At 47.6% G+C, this 14,723-nt stretch overlaps 1 protein-coding gene across 3 annotated transcripts in view; it reads left to right on the top strand.

Moving 5' to 3' along the window:
• VARS1 (valyl-tRNA synthetase 1) overlaps positions 1-14,723 on the top strand; it is a 35,634-nt gene that overhangs the window by 13,306 nt on the left and 7,605 nt on the right. For all 3 annotated transcript variants that reach the window (XM_060271163.1, XM_060271164.1, XM_060271162.1), the window contains exons 13-24: positions 111-199; positions 1,104-1,194; positions 1,727-1,851; positions 3,105-3,208; positions 4,446-4,604; positions 4,860-4,950; positions 5,850-5,955; positions 6,902-6,972; positions 8,598-8,723; positions 10,148-10,252; positions 11,218-11,286; positions 13,175-13,253. In XM_060271163.1, coding sequence (XP_060127146.1) covers positions 111-199; positions 1,104-1,194; positions 1,727-1,851; positions 3,105-3,208; positions 4,446-4,604; positions 4,860-4,950; positions 5,850-5,955; positions 6,902-6,972; positions 8,598-8,723; positions 10,148-10,252; positions 11,218-11,286; positions 13,175-13,253 — 1,215 coding nt within the window. The remainder of the gene's footprint in view (positions 1-110; positions 200-1,103; positions 1,195-1,726; positions 1,852-3,104; positions 3,209-4,445; positions 4,605-4,859; positions 4,951-5,849; positions 5,956-6,901; positions 6,973-8,597; positions 8,724-10,147; positions 10,253-11,217; positions 11,287-13,174; positions 13,254-14,723) is intronic.

Raw genomic sequence — 14,723 nt, 5'->3', positions numbered from 1 at the left:
GCCATTTTCCTTCCTTCCTTCCTTCCTTCCTTCCTTCCTTCCTTCCTTCCTTCCTTCCTTCCTTCCTTCCTTCCTTCCTTCCTTCCTTCCTTCCTTCCTCTCTTCCCTAGATGAAGAAGTGGTGGTGGCCACGACCCGTATTGAGACCATGCTGGGGGACACAGCCGTGGCTGTCCACCCCAAGGACCCCCGGTACAAAGTAAGTAACCATGAGGGCCGTTGGCAGAGAGCGACTGAAATTAAAACAGAGTCTGGAGAGCAAAAGGAACAAATAAGACTTTACAAAGGGGACGAGGAGAAATAAACAGGGAGGCTTATCTTTCTTGTTGGGGAAGAAACGCCATCAGGACAACTTTTCCCTCCCAACTCCACCCATTGTCAAATCTCAATAAGTGTTCCTTGCTGTCATTTAACTCCTTAGGCACCTGCTGCCATCCAGCCCAATAATAGGATGGATGATTGCTGGCTGAATGATCCCTGCTGCGGCAGTTCCTAGTGAAGGACAAATGAACACCTGTAGTGTTCTAGGTTAGATTTATTTGAAAGGGTTACTGGAAGCATAGGGTTAGTACCAGAGTTAAGGTGCTTTTTCTCAACTGTGCCTGGTGCCTTCTCTGTATTTGCCCAAGCTGCTTAAAAGCTCCCTCCGCTTTTTCTTTTTGGAATAAATGAAGAGCAAGTAATCCCGCTTCGCTCAATGGAATATGGCACCTTGGTTAGCGGCGAATGTTGTAACAGGATGAGAGGGCAGTTCGAACACAGCCGGTGTGGGCAACCTTTGACCCTCCAGGTGTTGCTGAATTCCAGCTCCCATCAGCCCTGTCAAACGTGACACTAATGGCCAGGGATGATGGGAGTTGTAGTTCAGGAAGATCTGGAGGGCCACAGGCTCCCCCACACTTGAAAATATAGGATATTTTGCCATAGGAAGAGTGTTACAGGAATGGAGAGCTGAGTTGGTTGGGCTGCAAATGCGTGGAGTGGATCTTCTCTGAAGGACTGGATGCGGGCAGTAGATTCTACTTCAGATTACCTTTTTATTTGGGTGATCTGGGAATACTTCAGCTAAACTTTTCTCTCCTCTCTCTCCAATTGTCTCCCAGCACCTGCACGGCCGGAGAGTCCTTCATCCCTTCACTGCTAAGTGCTTGCCTATAGTTTGCGATGACTTTGTAGACATGGAGTTTGGAACTGGTATGTCATATATATATATATATATATATATATATATATATATATATATATATTCATTTAAACAACCTTGAAATATCAGCGACATCCCTTCTTCTCTTTCCATGGTTCATTTTCCATAAGTTAAATCACTGCATTCTTATATATATATAAATGTAAACTGGGTATGTTCCTTCCTCTCCAATGTTCAACAAAATAGCTTGACCGATTGAGGTGAAATTTTGACACAACATCACTTGCGAATGTCCGAAGGATATAGGCAAGTTTGCTAAGATGGATGGCACACCTGGGCAACGTAAAATCCCCCAAGCCCCGTGCGCCCATCTGGCTGGGATTTTCTGGTTACACCGCTGGGTGTAACTAGAAAAGCCTCCTGGTTGGAAGCTGGGGAAAGCAGCTGCCCGACTGCATGCCTTCAGCTGCACTTAAGAGAAAGTTGGGAAGCAACCTGAACAGCCATCAGTCCTATCCAAAGGCAGGAGGGTTGCTGTCCTCTTCTAATATCTCCTCTTCCTCCTCCTCCTGCGTCTCTCAGGTGCTGTGAAAATCACCCCGGCCCACGACCCGAATGACTACGAGGTGGGCTTGCGCCACGGGCTCGACTTCATCACCATCATGGACGACACCGGCTGCCTGGTCAACGTGCCCCCCACCTTCAAGGTATGGATGGGAGGAGCCTCTGTTGGAGGCCTCTTGAGTGTCAGTTTCTGGGAACCACGAGTGGGTCCGGGCAGCGGCGTAGCTTAGCTGCTTGGGTGCCCAGTGCAGCACGCGTGTCCTGCAGCCGGGGACAGAGCAAGCTGCCCATGGCGGGGCGAGTCAAGGCAGGGTGCACTGCGTGGAGCCTCTCTGCAGGTGCAGCCTCACCCTCAGCTGTAGGGCGGCTGAGGCCATGGGCGGAAGCTGTACGCCGGCTCCCTCGGCCAGTAAAGCAAGATGAGCCCCACAACCCCAGAGTCGTCCGCGACTGGACCTAATGGTCAGGGGTCCCTTTACCTTACTAAAATGAGGCTACATTTTAAGCTGTACAGGTGAAACTCGGAAAATTAGAATATCCTCGAAAAAGTGCATTTATTTCAGTAATGCAACTTGTTATTTTTTAGTTTTCTTTTAATTTTTACAAATGCTTTCTTTTGGAAATTCCACAGTGTTATAACAAATAGTTACAATAATACAAAAATAAACATCGCTATTACATTTCATTAATTACAATCCATTTATAATCGACCCGCCTAACGACAAATAATTACAATTGCAACAAATAAAGGCTTGACATATCTTGCTTTGCATGTCATGCATCTATCTCATATATTGGTTTCACCTTTTAAGTTGCATTACTGAAATAAATGCACTTTTCAACAATATTCTAATTTTCCGAGTTTCACCTGTATTTTAAGTCGTATTTTAATTAACTGTTTGTTGTTTGTTGTTGTTGTTTTCTATTACGTTTTATTGTAATTTATATTTGGTGTTAGCTGCCCTGAGCCTGGCCCTGGCCCTGGCCGGGGGGGGGGGTATAAATAAATAATAATTATGATGATGATGATGATGATGATGTTCAGTGCTTGTTGCTTAACCCCCAACACTATAACTAAAGGTAAGCAGCATGCTTCGGGGAACCTCAAGGTTTTCAGAAGTACCAAAATATGTTTAGGCAAAACAGCAGCAGCCCTAAGGTAGGGGACCCCCCTGCCTCCCACAAAACCCAACAACAGCCAAGAGAGGACTGAGCTTGCTCAGTAGCTCTAGCGTGGTGACTGACTGTTGTGAGGAGAGGAAAGGGAGGAAAACTGGAGGGGCATGTGTGGAAAGACGAGCCATGTTTCTGGAATTCCCGAGAAACAGTGTTCCACGCTGCAACATTTTGTTGTAGATCCTGCCACCCAATTACCTTCTCCTTAACCCGTTTCCAGGGTATGAAGCGGTTTGATGCTCGCCGTACTGTGTTCCAACTTTTGAAGGACGCAGGGCTCGTGAGGGATGTGAAGGACAATCCCATGGTGGTACCGATCTGCAGGTGAGAAGAGGATGATGGGGGAGAGAAATAATTTTGATCTGGGTGGTGGGACCTTCTGGTTTTTGGCAGGCAGCCCCGTTCTCTGAAGCAACCTCTTCGTGGATGCCTAGGTTGCACCTAACACAATGGGTACCGTCGGTCAGGAAAGGGTGTTGATGTTATGGGAGACGTGTGTTCTGAGGTGCACAAAATACAAAAGAAGAGAGTTGGAAGGGACTTTGGAGACCCTCCGGCCCTGACCCCTTGCTCAGTGCGGGATTTACAGTGCCGGATGTGACTGCAACACCCCTGGCGGCTGTATGTTCAGCCTCTGGTGAACTGCCCCCAGGAAAGGAAAGCCCCCCAAATGTAGAGTTGAACCATAGTCTATCTCAGGGGTCAGCAAACTTTTTCAGCAGGGGGCCGGTCCACTGTCCCTCAGACCTTGTGGGGGGCCGGACTATATTTTGAAAGAAAAAAAATGAACGAATTCCTATGCCCCACAAATAACCCAGAGATGCATTTTAAATAAAAGGACACATTCTACTCATGTAAAAACATGCTGATTCCTGGACTGTCCGTGGGCCGATGTAGAAGGCGATTGGGCCACATCCAGCCCCTGGGCCTTAGTTTTGGGACCCCTGGTCTATCTGGTTTCAGATGCACCGGCAAACTATGGTTTGCTCGAACCAGGTTGTGAGCGAGGCGATGGGCCCATGACCCAAGGAGGTCAGGGGAGTGTGCAGGCCCAAAGCAGTGATCCTGGTGGGCAAACCATGGTTACGTATGAAATGGGAGAGATGGTTACTGGCCCATGGCTAAGTTTGCGGTGAGATCCTAACCATGTCTGCTCACAATTAGTTGGGGGAAGCTTCAGAGGGTGCGATACCATGGAGGGAAAGGATTCTGAGGGGCAGGGGGGTTTGAAACTGGGTAGATGGAAGGGCATTCTGTATGCAGAAGAGGTGGAAAATGCCTGGGGTGGGGAATCATCAAATCGTAGAGTTGGGAAGGACCGCAAGGCTTCATCTTGTCTAACCCCCTGCAATGCAGGAATCTTTTGCCCGATGTGGGGATCGAACCCACGGCCCTGAGATTAAAAGTCTCGTGCTTTACCGACGGAGCTATCCCCAAAGTAGGAAGAGCAATGAAGAGTTCTAGGAGGAGCCTTTATTATCGTGGGGAGAGGATCCTTCTGCCATTCATTGGTGCCGGACCTAATCCTGTTTCCCACTCCCCCCCCTCTGGATGCCTGCAGCCGTTCCAAAGACGTGGTGGAGCCGCTCCTGAAACCGCAGTGGTACGTGCGCTGCGACACCATGGCCCGCGGAGCGGCCGAGGCAGTGCGCCGGGGCGACCTGCGCATCGTGCCGGACTTCCACCTCAAGACCTGGTTCAACTGGATGGACAATATCAGGTGAGGGTTCTTGTGGGATTGGCCAGTTCCTCTGCTGCTACAGGGGGAGGGGGCCGAATGAAGTGGGTGGGTGGGTGGGCATAAAAGGCAGGCAAAGGGGACAGAAAGAGCCACTTCCTTTTGTTCTGGCGAGATTTCTGTGTGCTTGCTGGTCCTTTGGTTTTTGTGTGCTGTGTGCATGCATCCAGATTCGCCAGAAGTTTTAGTGTTCTGTGCTGGGGCCTTTATGACTCTTCCCTCTCTCTCCACCTCTAGGGACTGGTGCATTTCTCGGCAGCTGTGGTGGGGCCACCGTATCCCGGCATATTTTGTGACCGTCAATGACCCCTCCGTGCCACCAGGAGAGGTAAGGCTGGAACACTGAGAGCAGATGGTGGGCCAGGCCGCCGAGGAAACGAAACACGAAAAATGTTTGGGATGTATAAATGGCCATCTCCATGGTCCTCTCTGAGCAGGTAGCCCAGGGTGGGATTAGAGGGCTTGGAAGAATGGCTGGAAAAGAGCTATTTCCCTGTTATTAAATTCAGATTTCCAAAAACAAGCTGAAAGCTAAGGGGCTAACACTCTTTGAAGCAACCCCCTCCCCAAAGCAAACACTCTTTAGCCGAATAAAGGCTTCCAGAATGATTTGCAGTAGATCAGTAATAACAGAGCCCTTGCCCTTCTGGTTTATAGTGCGAAAGAAACAACACAAAAGGGAGTGGGAGAGAGGAAGAAAAGGAGCAATATTGGGTGCTAGTTCTTAGTTACACAATGCACATAACAACCTTGTTTCCTTCAAAACAAGGAATAAGCTTATGGGCCAAGTCAGGAAGCATGCACCGAAATGCCTGGGGAAATCTTGCAAAATTAATATGGTAGCTTACCCTGGAATGAGTCTGACCAAACTGCGGGAGGCAGTGGAAGACAGGAGTGCCTGGCGTCCTCTGGTCCAAGGGGTCACGAAGAGTCGTACACAACTAGACGACTAAACAACAACAACCCTGGAATAAAATGATCCCATTTTATTGCACACGCATGATCCCTCCCTCCCTTCTGGGAATGAGCATGGGTGGAAGATAGAGAGGAGTGTGCGAGGGGCGTATGTGACCCTCAGAAGGTTGCTGGGAAAGGAAAGTGGCCCCTGAGCTGGAAGATTTCCCCCCCCCCCGAACCCTGCTTTATAGCTTGGATTTATTGTTCCTTGTTTTTAACCAGGTTGGGGGAGCTGTAGTGTTTTAAATAATCTTGCCATCTTCTGCCCAGGATACAGATGGTAGATACTGGATAAGCGGCAGAACCGAGCAGGAGGTCAAAGAGAAAGCAGCCAAAGTCTTCAAGGTGCCTCCGGAAAAAATCTCCCTCCGGCAAGGTACAGCGGGGGGGGGGGGGATAAGGTGGGTGGGTGGGAGATTTGCAAGGAGGTTGTGAACCAGTGGGAGCCGTCATCTTATCCTGGCTGCCGTCTTCATCCCAAAGAGGGGCTTGCACCTCGCACATTACACCCCCCCCCATGAAAGATTGGTAGTAGTGTTGCCATACGTCCCGATTTTCCTGGACATGCCCTGCATTTCAAGGGTGAAATCACCGCCTGGGCGGATTTTATAAACTTTGAAAAAATGTCTGGGTTTTTCTTCGCCCTGAGGGAGCAGGCGAGCTGTTTGGCCGGCTGAGCAGGCTCCAATTCCCCCCCTCGCTGAGTTAAAATCTACGTCGGGCCTCCTTCCTCTTCCTCTTCCCCTCAGTGGTCTCCAGGCCCTGGCCTGGCTGCAGGCCCTGCCGCCACTGCGGAGCCATCGCCAGAGGAGGCCCCCAGGGAAGCAGGCAAGACGGAGGCCTGAGGCAGAAGGGCGCAAGTTGAGGCAGGAAATGGCAGCCCCCAGGCGAGAAGCGTAACTCGACCTCGCTCCTCAATATCGTTGCCACCTGCTGCCAAAGGAAAGTCCTCTTGTGGCTGCCAGGGGGACTGGACTCCCTCAAGGGATCTGTCCGCACTATGCAACGCGAGTCGCCTCTGACTCAGCTTGAGCAGCCATTGGGGGCTGCCGCCGCCACTAGGAAAGGGCCAGCCAGGACCAGAGAGGATTCTTTGGGGTGAGCGACAGCTGTTAAAGCGGTAACAGCGTGCTTTAAATGTATCGTGTGTGGGTGCCATACTCGAAGCACAATTTTTGATGTTTATTTGAACAGGGTAAAAAGTTACTTGTTCTTGGATTGAATGAAAGCTAAACCTGCTTGAATATGAAGAACAAAGGTCCTGATCTTGATCTCTCTCTCTTAATAGATGACACTATATATTTCTCTTGTCTCATTTGCAGATGAAGATGTCCTGGACACCTGGTTCTCGTCCGGTCTGTTTCCATTCTCCATCTTCGGCTGGCCAAACCCCGTAAGTCCCACTGTGAAGTAGAAGAAGAAGAGAAGAGTTTGGATTTGATATCCCACTTTATCGCTACCCTAAAGAGTCTCAAAGTGGCTAACATTCCCTTCCTCCCCCACAACAAACACACTGTGAGGTGTCTGGGACTGAGAGACTTCAGAGAAGTGTGACTAGCCCAAGGTCACCCAGCAGCTGCATGTGGAGGAGCGGAGACGCGAACCCGGTTCCCCAGATTACGAGTCTGCCGCTCTTAACCACTACACCACACTGGCTCTCTAGTAGGACTGTGGGGATGCCTAGTGACGTATTGGCCTTTTGTATTACTCCAGAATCTCTCTTAGGAGATTCAGGGGAATACTTTGCACAGTTCAGATATGGAATGCTCCGCAAGATGCATGTAGGAAATCTGCAAAGCAGGATTTGAATGCGAGAGCCAACTCTCCCCTCCTGCAGTTTCCAGCTGCTGGTATTTAGAAGGATAAATAACAAACAGACAATCACGGGAACATAAGCAAAGCCAAAACCAAAAACCGTGACAATAAACAATGAAAATATATTGATATGCTAAACAACTGTGAAAATAAATACTACAAAATACAAAATGTAACTACAATGGCCTGACATATATGCTCAATAGTGCATAAATGCTACTAACAAATACTAGTCCATAGTGCAGTTAAGCACATAAAATTCATCAAGTATAAGGAAATTGTTATATTTAGTAACTGCTTGTATTTTATTCTATTGCTGAAGATAGAGCTTTTTCCTTTGAGGAAACTGGACATTTACCAGTGAAACGGGAGGATTTTCAGCTGGCAACCCGTCAGGAAGAACGAGGAATTTTACTTGAAGCAAAATATTATAGTGCACCAATTTTACATCCACCTGGAACACTTGATGAATTTTATGTGCTTAATTGCACTATGGGCTAGTATTTGTTAGTAGCATTTATGCACCATTGAACATATATGTCAGGCCATTGCATTTACATTTTGTATTTTGTAGTATTTATTTTCACAGTTGTTTAGCATATAAATATACAGTATTTTCGTTGTTTATTGTCACGGTTTTTTGTTTTGGTATTTAGAAGGAAGCTGCCCTGACTAAGCAGAGCCATCATAGCTGGTAGCCATTGATAACTTTACCACCTGTTAATTTTTCTAACCTTCTTTTTAAAGCTGTCCTAGTTGCTGGACCTGCGGGAGTGAGGTCCGCAGTTCAACTGTGCGCGCTGTGCAAAGAAGTACTTTCTTTTTTCTGCCCCCGAATCTTCCAACATTCGTAACAGTATTCCAACAATTCGTAACAAGTTCCGGTGTTGCGACAGAAGGAGAGAAGCCTTTCCCGATCCACAATGTTGCAAACCTCTGTCATGTCTCTTCTTAACTGCCTTTTTTCTGAACTGAAAAGTCCCAAATTCTGAAGCCTTTCTTAATGTTTCTAACATCCCCTTGATCACAAGGGTTCTCCTTTTCTGAATGATGAGCCTCGAGTCCTAGCCTGTCCTTGGCTACTAGCCATAATGGCTGTGTTGTACATCCCCTGTCGGAGGCAGTGTGCTTAGGAATGCTAGTTGCTTGGAAGAATGGCTGTTCTTAATTCATTCACCCTCTCCCTTTTTATTTCTCTTCTAGAGTGAAGATCTCCAAATTTTTTACCCTGGGACACTTCTGGAGACCGGGCACGATATTCTGTTCTTCTGGGTAGCCCGCATGGTCATGCTGGGCCTGAAGCTTACAGGGAAGTTGCCGTTCAGAGAGGTGTGGTTTTTGGCCGCCCCTCCTTCAACCCCATTCTTCATGACTGTGCATGTTCAGAGTGGCTTATGTTTCATGCATGTATCCGTAGGTTCCCTGCACAAGCATGCAATCTGCCATTTGCTAGCCAGGGTTTTTGAAGAGCTTACTTTTTTTAAAAAAAAGAAAGAGTAGCCAAGTTACTAGTCCTCATGGAGGCAACACAAAAACCTGATAACACTGACGCTCCACCCCCCCATTGTTCAGCCCTGAGGTTCCCAGTACACTGGCTCCCACTACATTTACGAGCACCATTCAAAGTGTTGGTGCTGATCTTTAACGCCTTAAACAGCCTCGTCCCAGTATACCTGAAGGACTGTCTCCACCCCCATCGTCCAGCCCGGACACTGAGGTCCAGCTCCGAGGGCCTTCTGGCGGTTCCCTCACTGCGAGAAGTGAGGTTACAGGGAACCAGGCAGAGGGCCTTCTCGGTAGTGGCGCCCGCCTTGTGGAGCGCCCTCCCATCAGATGTCAAGGAGATAAACAACTATCTGACTTTTAGAAGACATCTGAAGCCAGCCCTGTTAAGGAAGGTTTTAATGTTTGATGTTTTATTGTGCTTTTAATATTCTGTTGGGAGCTGCCCAGAGTGGCTGGGGAAACCCAGGTGGGCAGGGTCTAAGCAATAAATTATTATTATTATTATTATTATTAGTAGTAGTAGTAGTAGTAGTAGTAGTAGTAGTAGTAGTAGTAGTAGTATTTCAGGTATGCTTATCCATGCAGCTGCTTATTGATCACTTCAGTGTTAATGATCTTTGCCCCCAAACACACTTAATTCGAACCCAGTCCTCTTGTTCTTGGGGTCAGACTTGGAGTGCTGGGAAACCCAAATATTGTCCCCCAACCACAGATTCGCTTGAAACCGCCACAGAACTTTTACTGAGGCCTAGCCACTTGATCCTTAAGTTGCAGTTCTTCTGTAGTTTCATTTTTCTGTTTTAGAGGCCATAACTCTTGCATGTAGCATGATTAGTTTTTCCTCCAATGGAAGCCCTTGAGGACCAGCATCTGCTGAATCCTGGAGAACTGAGTGCCACTTGAAACGTTAATCCCTTTCCCATGAGCAAAACACTCCCCTGCAGAGCAAAACGTTAGAAAATGGCCTGCAAATAATCACACGTAGCCATTTTACTTGATGTACCCACATGGAGAAGCGAGGTATTCCTGCAGTGTTAGATGTCTTAAGAGATGTGTGCAGTCGGCTCCTCATAAACGTTTTCATGCTTTGCCCTGCAGGTCAGCTAATGCATAGTGTTTCAAAACATTCCCTGAGGATGAGAGAGGTTGGGCCAAGTTCACAATTGCAAGCCTCTCCCCTCTTGCCACCCAAGCGTATATTTTACCCCTGTTCCTCCAACTAACCCTCTTTCTGCGACTCCTGCCAGGTTTACCTCCATGCCGTCGTTCGGGATGCTCACGGCAGGAAGATGAGCAAATCGCTGGGGAACGTAATTGATCCGCTGGATGTTATTACCGGCATTACACTGGAGGTAAGCTGTGGTTTTAGGCCAGGGAGGGGGAGGCCACACACACCAAATGTGGGTCTGGGAAAAAGAGGACTCTTATCAGGGATTTTTCCCCTCCACAAAGAGTCTCCCTATTGCTTTTTCATCCAATGAAAAGAAAACCCCTTTTTCTTTCCCCCCACTTTATATAATTTTTTATTAAATTTTCTGTTTTACAATTTGAAATGCTCATTTAAACATCCTTAAAATGACAGTTAGAGCTGTTCGGCAGTGGAATTTGCTGCCAAGGAGTGTGGTGGAGTCTCCTTTGGAGGTCTTTAAGCGGAGGCTTGACAGCCATCTGTCAGGAATGCTTTGATGGTGTTTCCTGCTTGGCAGGGGGTTGGACTGGATGGCCCTTGTGGTCTCTTCCAATTCTATGATTCTTAAATATCAGTGACATCCCTTCTTCTCTTTCCATGGTTCATTTTGCATATTATAAATCCCTGCATATTTTACAAAAACTAAACCATTCAGTATTCCATTATTGCATCCATCAAAACTTATTTACACTGTTGAATTTATCTTAATGCTGCCAACGTTTTCAGGTGTACACATTTTTCTTACCATACATTCAATAAACGTTTTCCAGTCTTCTCTAAACGAATGTTCTTCTTGTTCTCTTATTCCCTATGTTAAGTCTGCAAGCTGCGCATATTCCGTCAGCTCAAGTTGCCATTCTTCTTTAGTTGGGACCTCGCTTGTTTTCCATTTGGGGGCTAATAAAACACGAGCCGCAGTGGTAGCATACATATAACACCTGGGAATTTCGGTCTGAATTATCCCCGGCAAAAAGGACTCTTATTTTTGTTTGGAAAACATCCCCCCCCATTTCATTCATTTCCCAAACTCTTTTACCCTTTTGCAAGTCCACCACATGTGGAAGAACATTCCCTCAACCTCTTTGCATCTCCAAATGCAACCCTTTTTTCTCTTTTCTGCCTCTGCAGGGCCTCCATGCACAGCTGCTAGAGAGCAATTTGGACCCATCTGAGACAGAGCGAGCAAAACAAGGACAGGTAATGTGTTCCCCCCCCCCCTGTTGCTGCCAGACCCCCCCCCCCTTAATGCTGATGTTGTAATGGATGCTGCAAAGAACACCAACATGACATGGCCGTGTGTGTGTGTGTGTGTGTCTGTATATATGTCAATTAGTTAGGATGCTAGGTCCTAGGTCCTGGTGGTATTGGTGTACAAAACCCTACACAGCTTGAGACGAGAACACACAAAAAATCACAGCATCCCCTACTTCCCCAACCAAGCACTGCGTTATGTAGGAGAGGGAATCCTGCAAGCGCCATCCTGCCCAGGTCCCTTCCACACAAGGTCAGAATTAGGGCTTTACTGCGGTGGCAGTTCCTGTCCTGTGGAACTCCCTGTCACTGCACGCTAGACAGGCACCTTCTCTGTTGCCTTTTTGGCCCCCTGCTGAAGGCATTTTATCTTTCAACAAGGCTTCTAACATCTTCATCCCAGTTGGTCTGTCCTGGATCTGAACTGACAATATGTACGTGTTCTCGTTGCTTTAAACTGTTTTTATATTTATTGTCATTTAAAGTTGTTTGTAGCTGCTTTTGTATATGTTATTAAATCGTAAAATTACAGTGGTACCCACCCGGGGTTAAGTACTAAATTGGTTCCGGAAGTCCATACTTGGACTGAAGCGAACTTTTCCATTGAAAGTAATAGAAAGTGGATTAATTCGTTCCAGACGGGTCCATGGAGTACTTAACTTGAAGCGTACTTAACCTGAAGCGAACTTTCCCATTGAAAGTAATGGAAAGTGGTTCCAGACAGGTCCACGGAGTACTCAACCTGAAGCGTACTTAACCCATGGTATGACTGTATAGGTTCCGGAAGTCCGTACTTAACTTAAAGCGTACTTAACCTAAAGCGAACTTTCCCATTAGCAAGCTTAAAACCATGGAGCCACCTGGAATGAACAGAGACATAGGATTCTTATCTCATTATACATGATCAAGCTTTCCTTAGCACCTCAGCCCTTGCTCCCCCCCCCCCCGCAAGACCAATTGCATCATTAACAGTCGTTAACAGTCATCAACAGGTTTACCACTCCTATCAGCCCATCACCCATTCCCATCACCCCCACCCTCTGAATATACATAAGGGTCTGGTGACTTCTGTTTCAGTGTATCTGATGAAGTGTGCATGCACACGAAAGCTCATACCAAAATAAAAACTTAGTTGGTCTTTAAGGTGCTACTGAAGGATTTTTTTTATTTTGTTTCCCATTGAAAGTAATGGAAAGTGGATTAATCCGTACCAGATGGATCCGCGGAGTACTTAAACTGAAAGTACTCAAACCAAAGTGTACTTAAACCGAGGTATGACTGTACTTCCAGAGGCTTTGTGGGAAGTGATTCATAAACGAAATACAGTTGTACCTTGGAAGCCAAACACCTTGGCACTCGGACGTTTTGGCTCCTGAATGCCCCAAACGCGGAAGTGCGTGTTCCGGTTTGCGAATGTTCTTTGGAACCCAAATCCTGCAGCCAATCGGAAGCCACGCCTTGGCTTCCGAACGTTTTGGAAGTCGAATGGGCTTCTGGAACAGATTCCGTTCGGCTTCCAAGGTACGACTGTACCCACATACGCAGTCTCTCTCCCTCCCAGAATTATATGATAGCTTTAAGTCAGGCTTCCTCAAACTCGGCCCTCCAGACGTTTTGAGACTACAATTCCCATCATCCCTGACCACTGGTCCTGCTAGCTAGGGATCATGGGAGTTGTAGGCCAAAAACATCTGGAGCGCCGAGTTTGAGGAAGCCTGGCTTAAGTCTACATATTATACACACATTCTCAACTGGAAGCTGGTCTAAATAAGCACTTTCAGTTCTGAAAACTTAATGGTGAGGATTAAATGCTTCACTTGTGATTCCTTCACAGAAGTCGGATTATCCCAACGGGATCCCAGAGTGTGGGACCGATGCTCTCCGTTTTGCTCTCTGCGCCTACACATCCCAAGGTAATTTATCCCTCTGCCTGACTTCATTCTTTCGCTCTCTATGAGTGAAAGAGGCCCTACTGTTGTTGTCCTATCCCTGCTCCAAAAAAAAGGGTTAATGCCGAGCAGGAAGAAGTTCACAAAAGGGTAACCGGCAAGATCCAAGGAGCTGGAGCCACTCCCCATGTGGAAAAGTTGCAACGTTTGAGACTTTTTAGTTTTTTAAAAGGAGGCAAGAGGAGACACAAATCTGTCTTGTCTCGAGAGGCAATGGAGTGCGCCTCCGAGGGGTGAAGTCAAACAGCTGCGTTAGCAGCACTGAAGTGACCTTCCTGGGGTGCAAGCCTGGGCAGTGTGCATGGAGGTCCTGGGCCGCCCAGGTGGCAACACCCCCACCTCTAGGCCTTGTTGTTGTGGTACAACAGGAAGTGGTGCTGGCTTTGAAAGAGGACTGGACCAATTCACAGGGAAAGCAAGGCTATCGGTGTCTATGGAGCCATAATAGCTATGCTCTGCCTTCAGCTCTACCTCTTTCAAATCAGAACCAGTGAAGGCGGTGAAGGTCCTGTGTGAGTGCTTGGAGGCGGTTGGAGGATGGATGGTGGCTAACAGATTGAGATTGAATCCCGACAAGAGAGAAGTACTGTTTGTGGGAGACAGGAGGCAGGCAGGTGTGGAGGACTCTCTGGTTCTGAATGGGGTAACTGTGCCCCTGAAGGACCAGGTGCGCAGCCTGGGAGTCATTTTGGACTCACAGCTGTCCATGGAGGTGCAGGTCAATTCTGTGTCCAGGGCAGCTGTTTATCAGCTCCATCTGGTACGCAAGCTGAGACCCTACCTGCCTGCGGACTGTCTCGCCAGAGTGGTTATCTCTCGCTTGGACTACTGCAATGCGCTCTATGTGGGGCTACCTTTGAAGGTGAACCGGAAACTACAGTTAACCCAGAATGCGGCAGCTAGATTGGTGACTGGGAGTGGCCGGCGAGACCACATAACACCGGTCCTGAAAGACCTACATTGGCTCCCAGTACGTTTCCGAGCACAATTCAAAGTGTTGGTGCTGACCTTTAAAGCCCTAAACAGCCTCGGTCCAGTATACCTGAAGGAGCGTCTCCTCCCCCATTGTTCTGCCCGGACACTGACGTCCAGTGCCGAGGGCCTTCTGGCGGTTCCCTCGCTACGAGAAGCCAAGTTACAGGGAAGCAGGCAGAGGGCCTTCTCGGTAGTGGCACCCACCCTGTGGAATGCCCTCCCACCAGAGGTCAAACAACAATTACCAGACCTTTAGAAGGCATCTTAAGGCAGCCCTGTTTAGGGAAGCTTTTAATGTTTGATGGATTTCTGTATTTTGGTGTTTTGTTGGAAGCCGCCCAGAGTGGTTGGGGGAACCCGGCCAGATGGGTGGGGTATAAATAAATTATTATTATTATTATTATTATTATTATTATTATTATTATTATTAATCTCTGGTGCTTCTGAATACCAGTTGCT

The sequence above is a fragment of the Zootoca vivipara genome, chromosome 2 (genome assembly GCF_963506605.1).
Source record: "Zootoca vivipara chromosome 2, rZooViv1.1, whole genome shotgun sequence".
Taxonomy (NCBI): domain Eukaryota; kingdom Metazoa; phylum Chordata; class Lepidosauria; order Squamata; family Lacertidae; genus Zootoca; species Zootoca vivipara.
The sequence above is the reverse complement of the archived record's forward strand: the minus strand, read 5'-3'. Positions and strand labels throughout refer to the sequence as shown.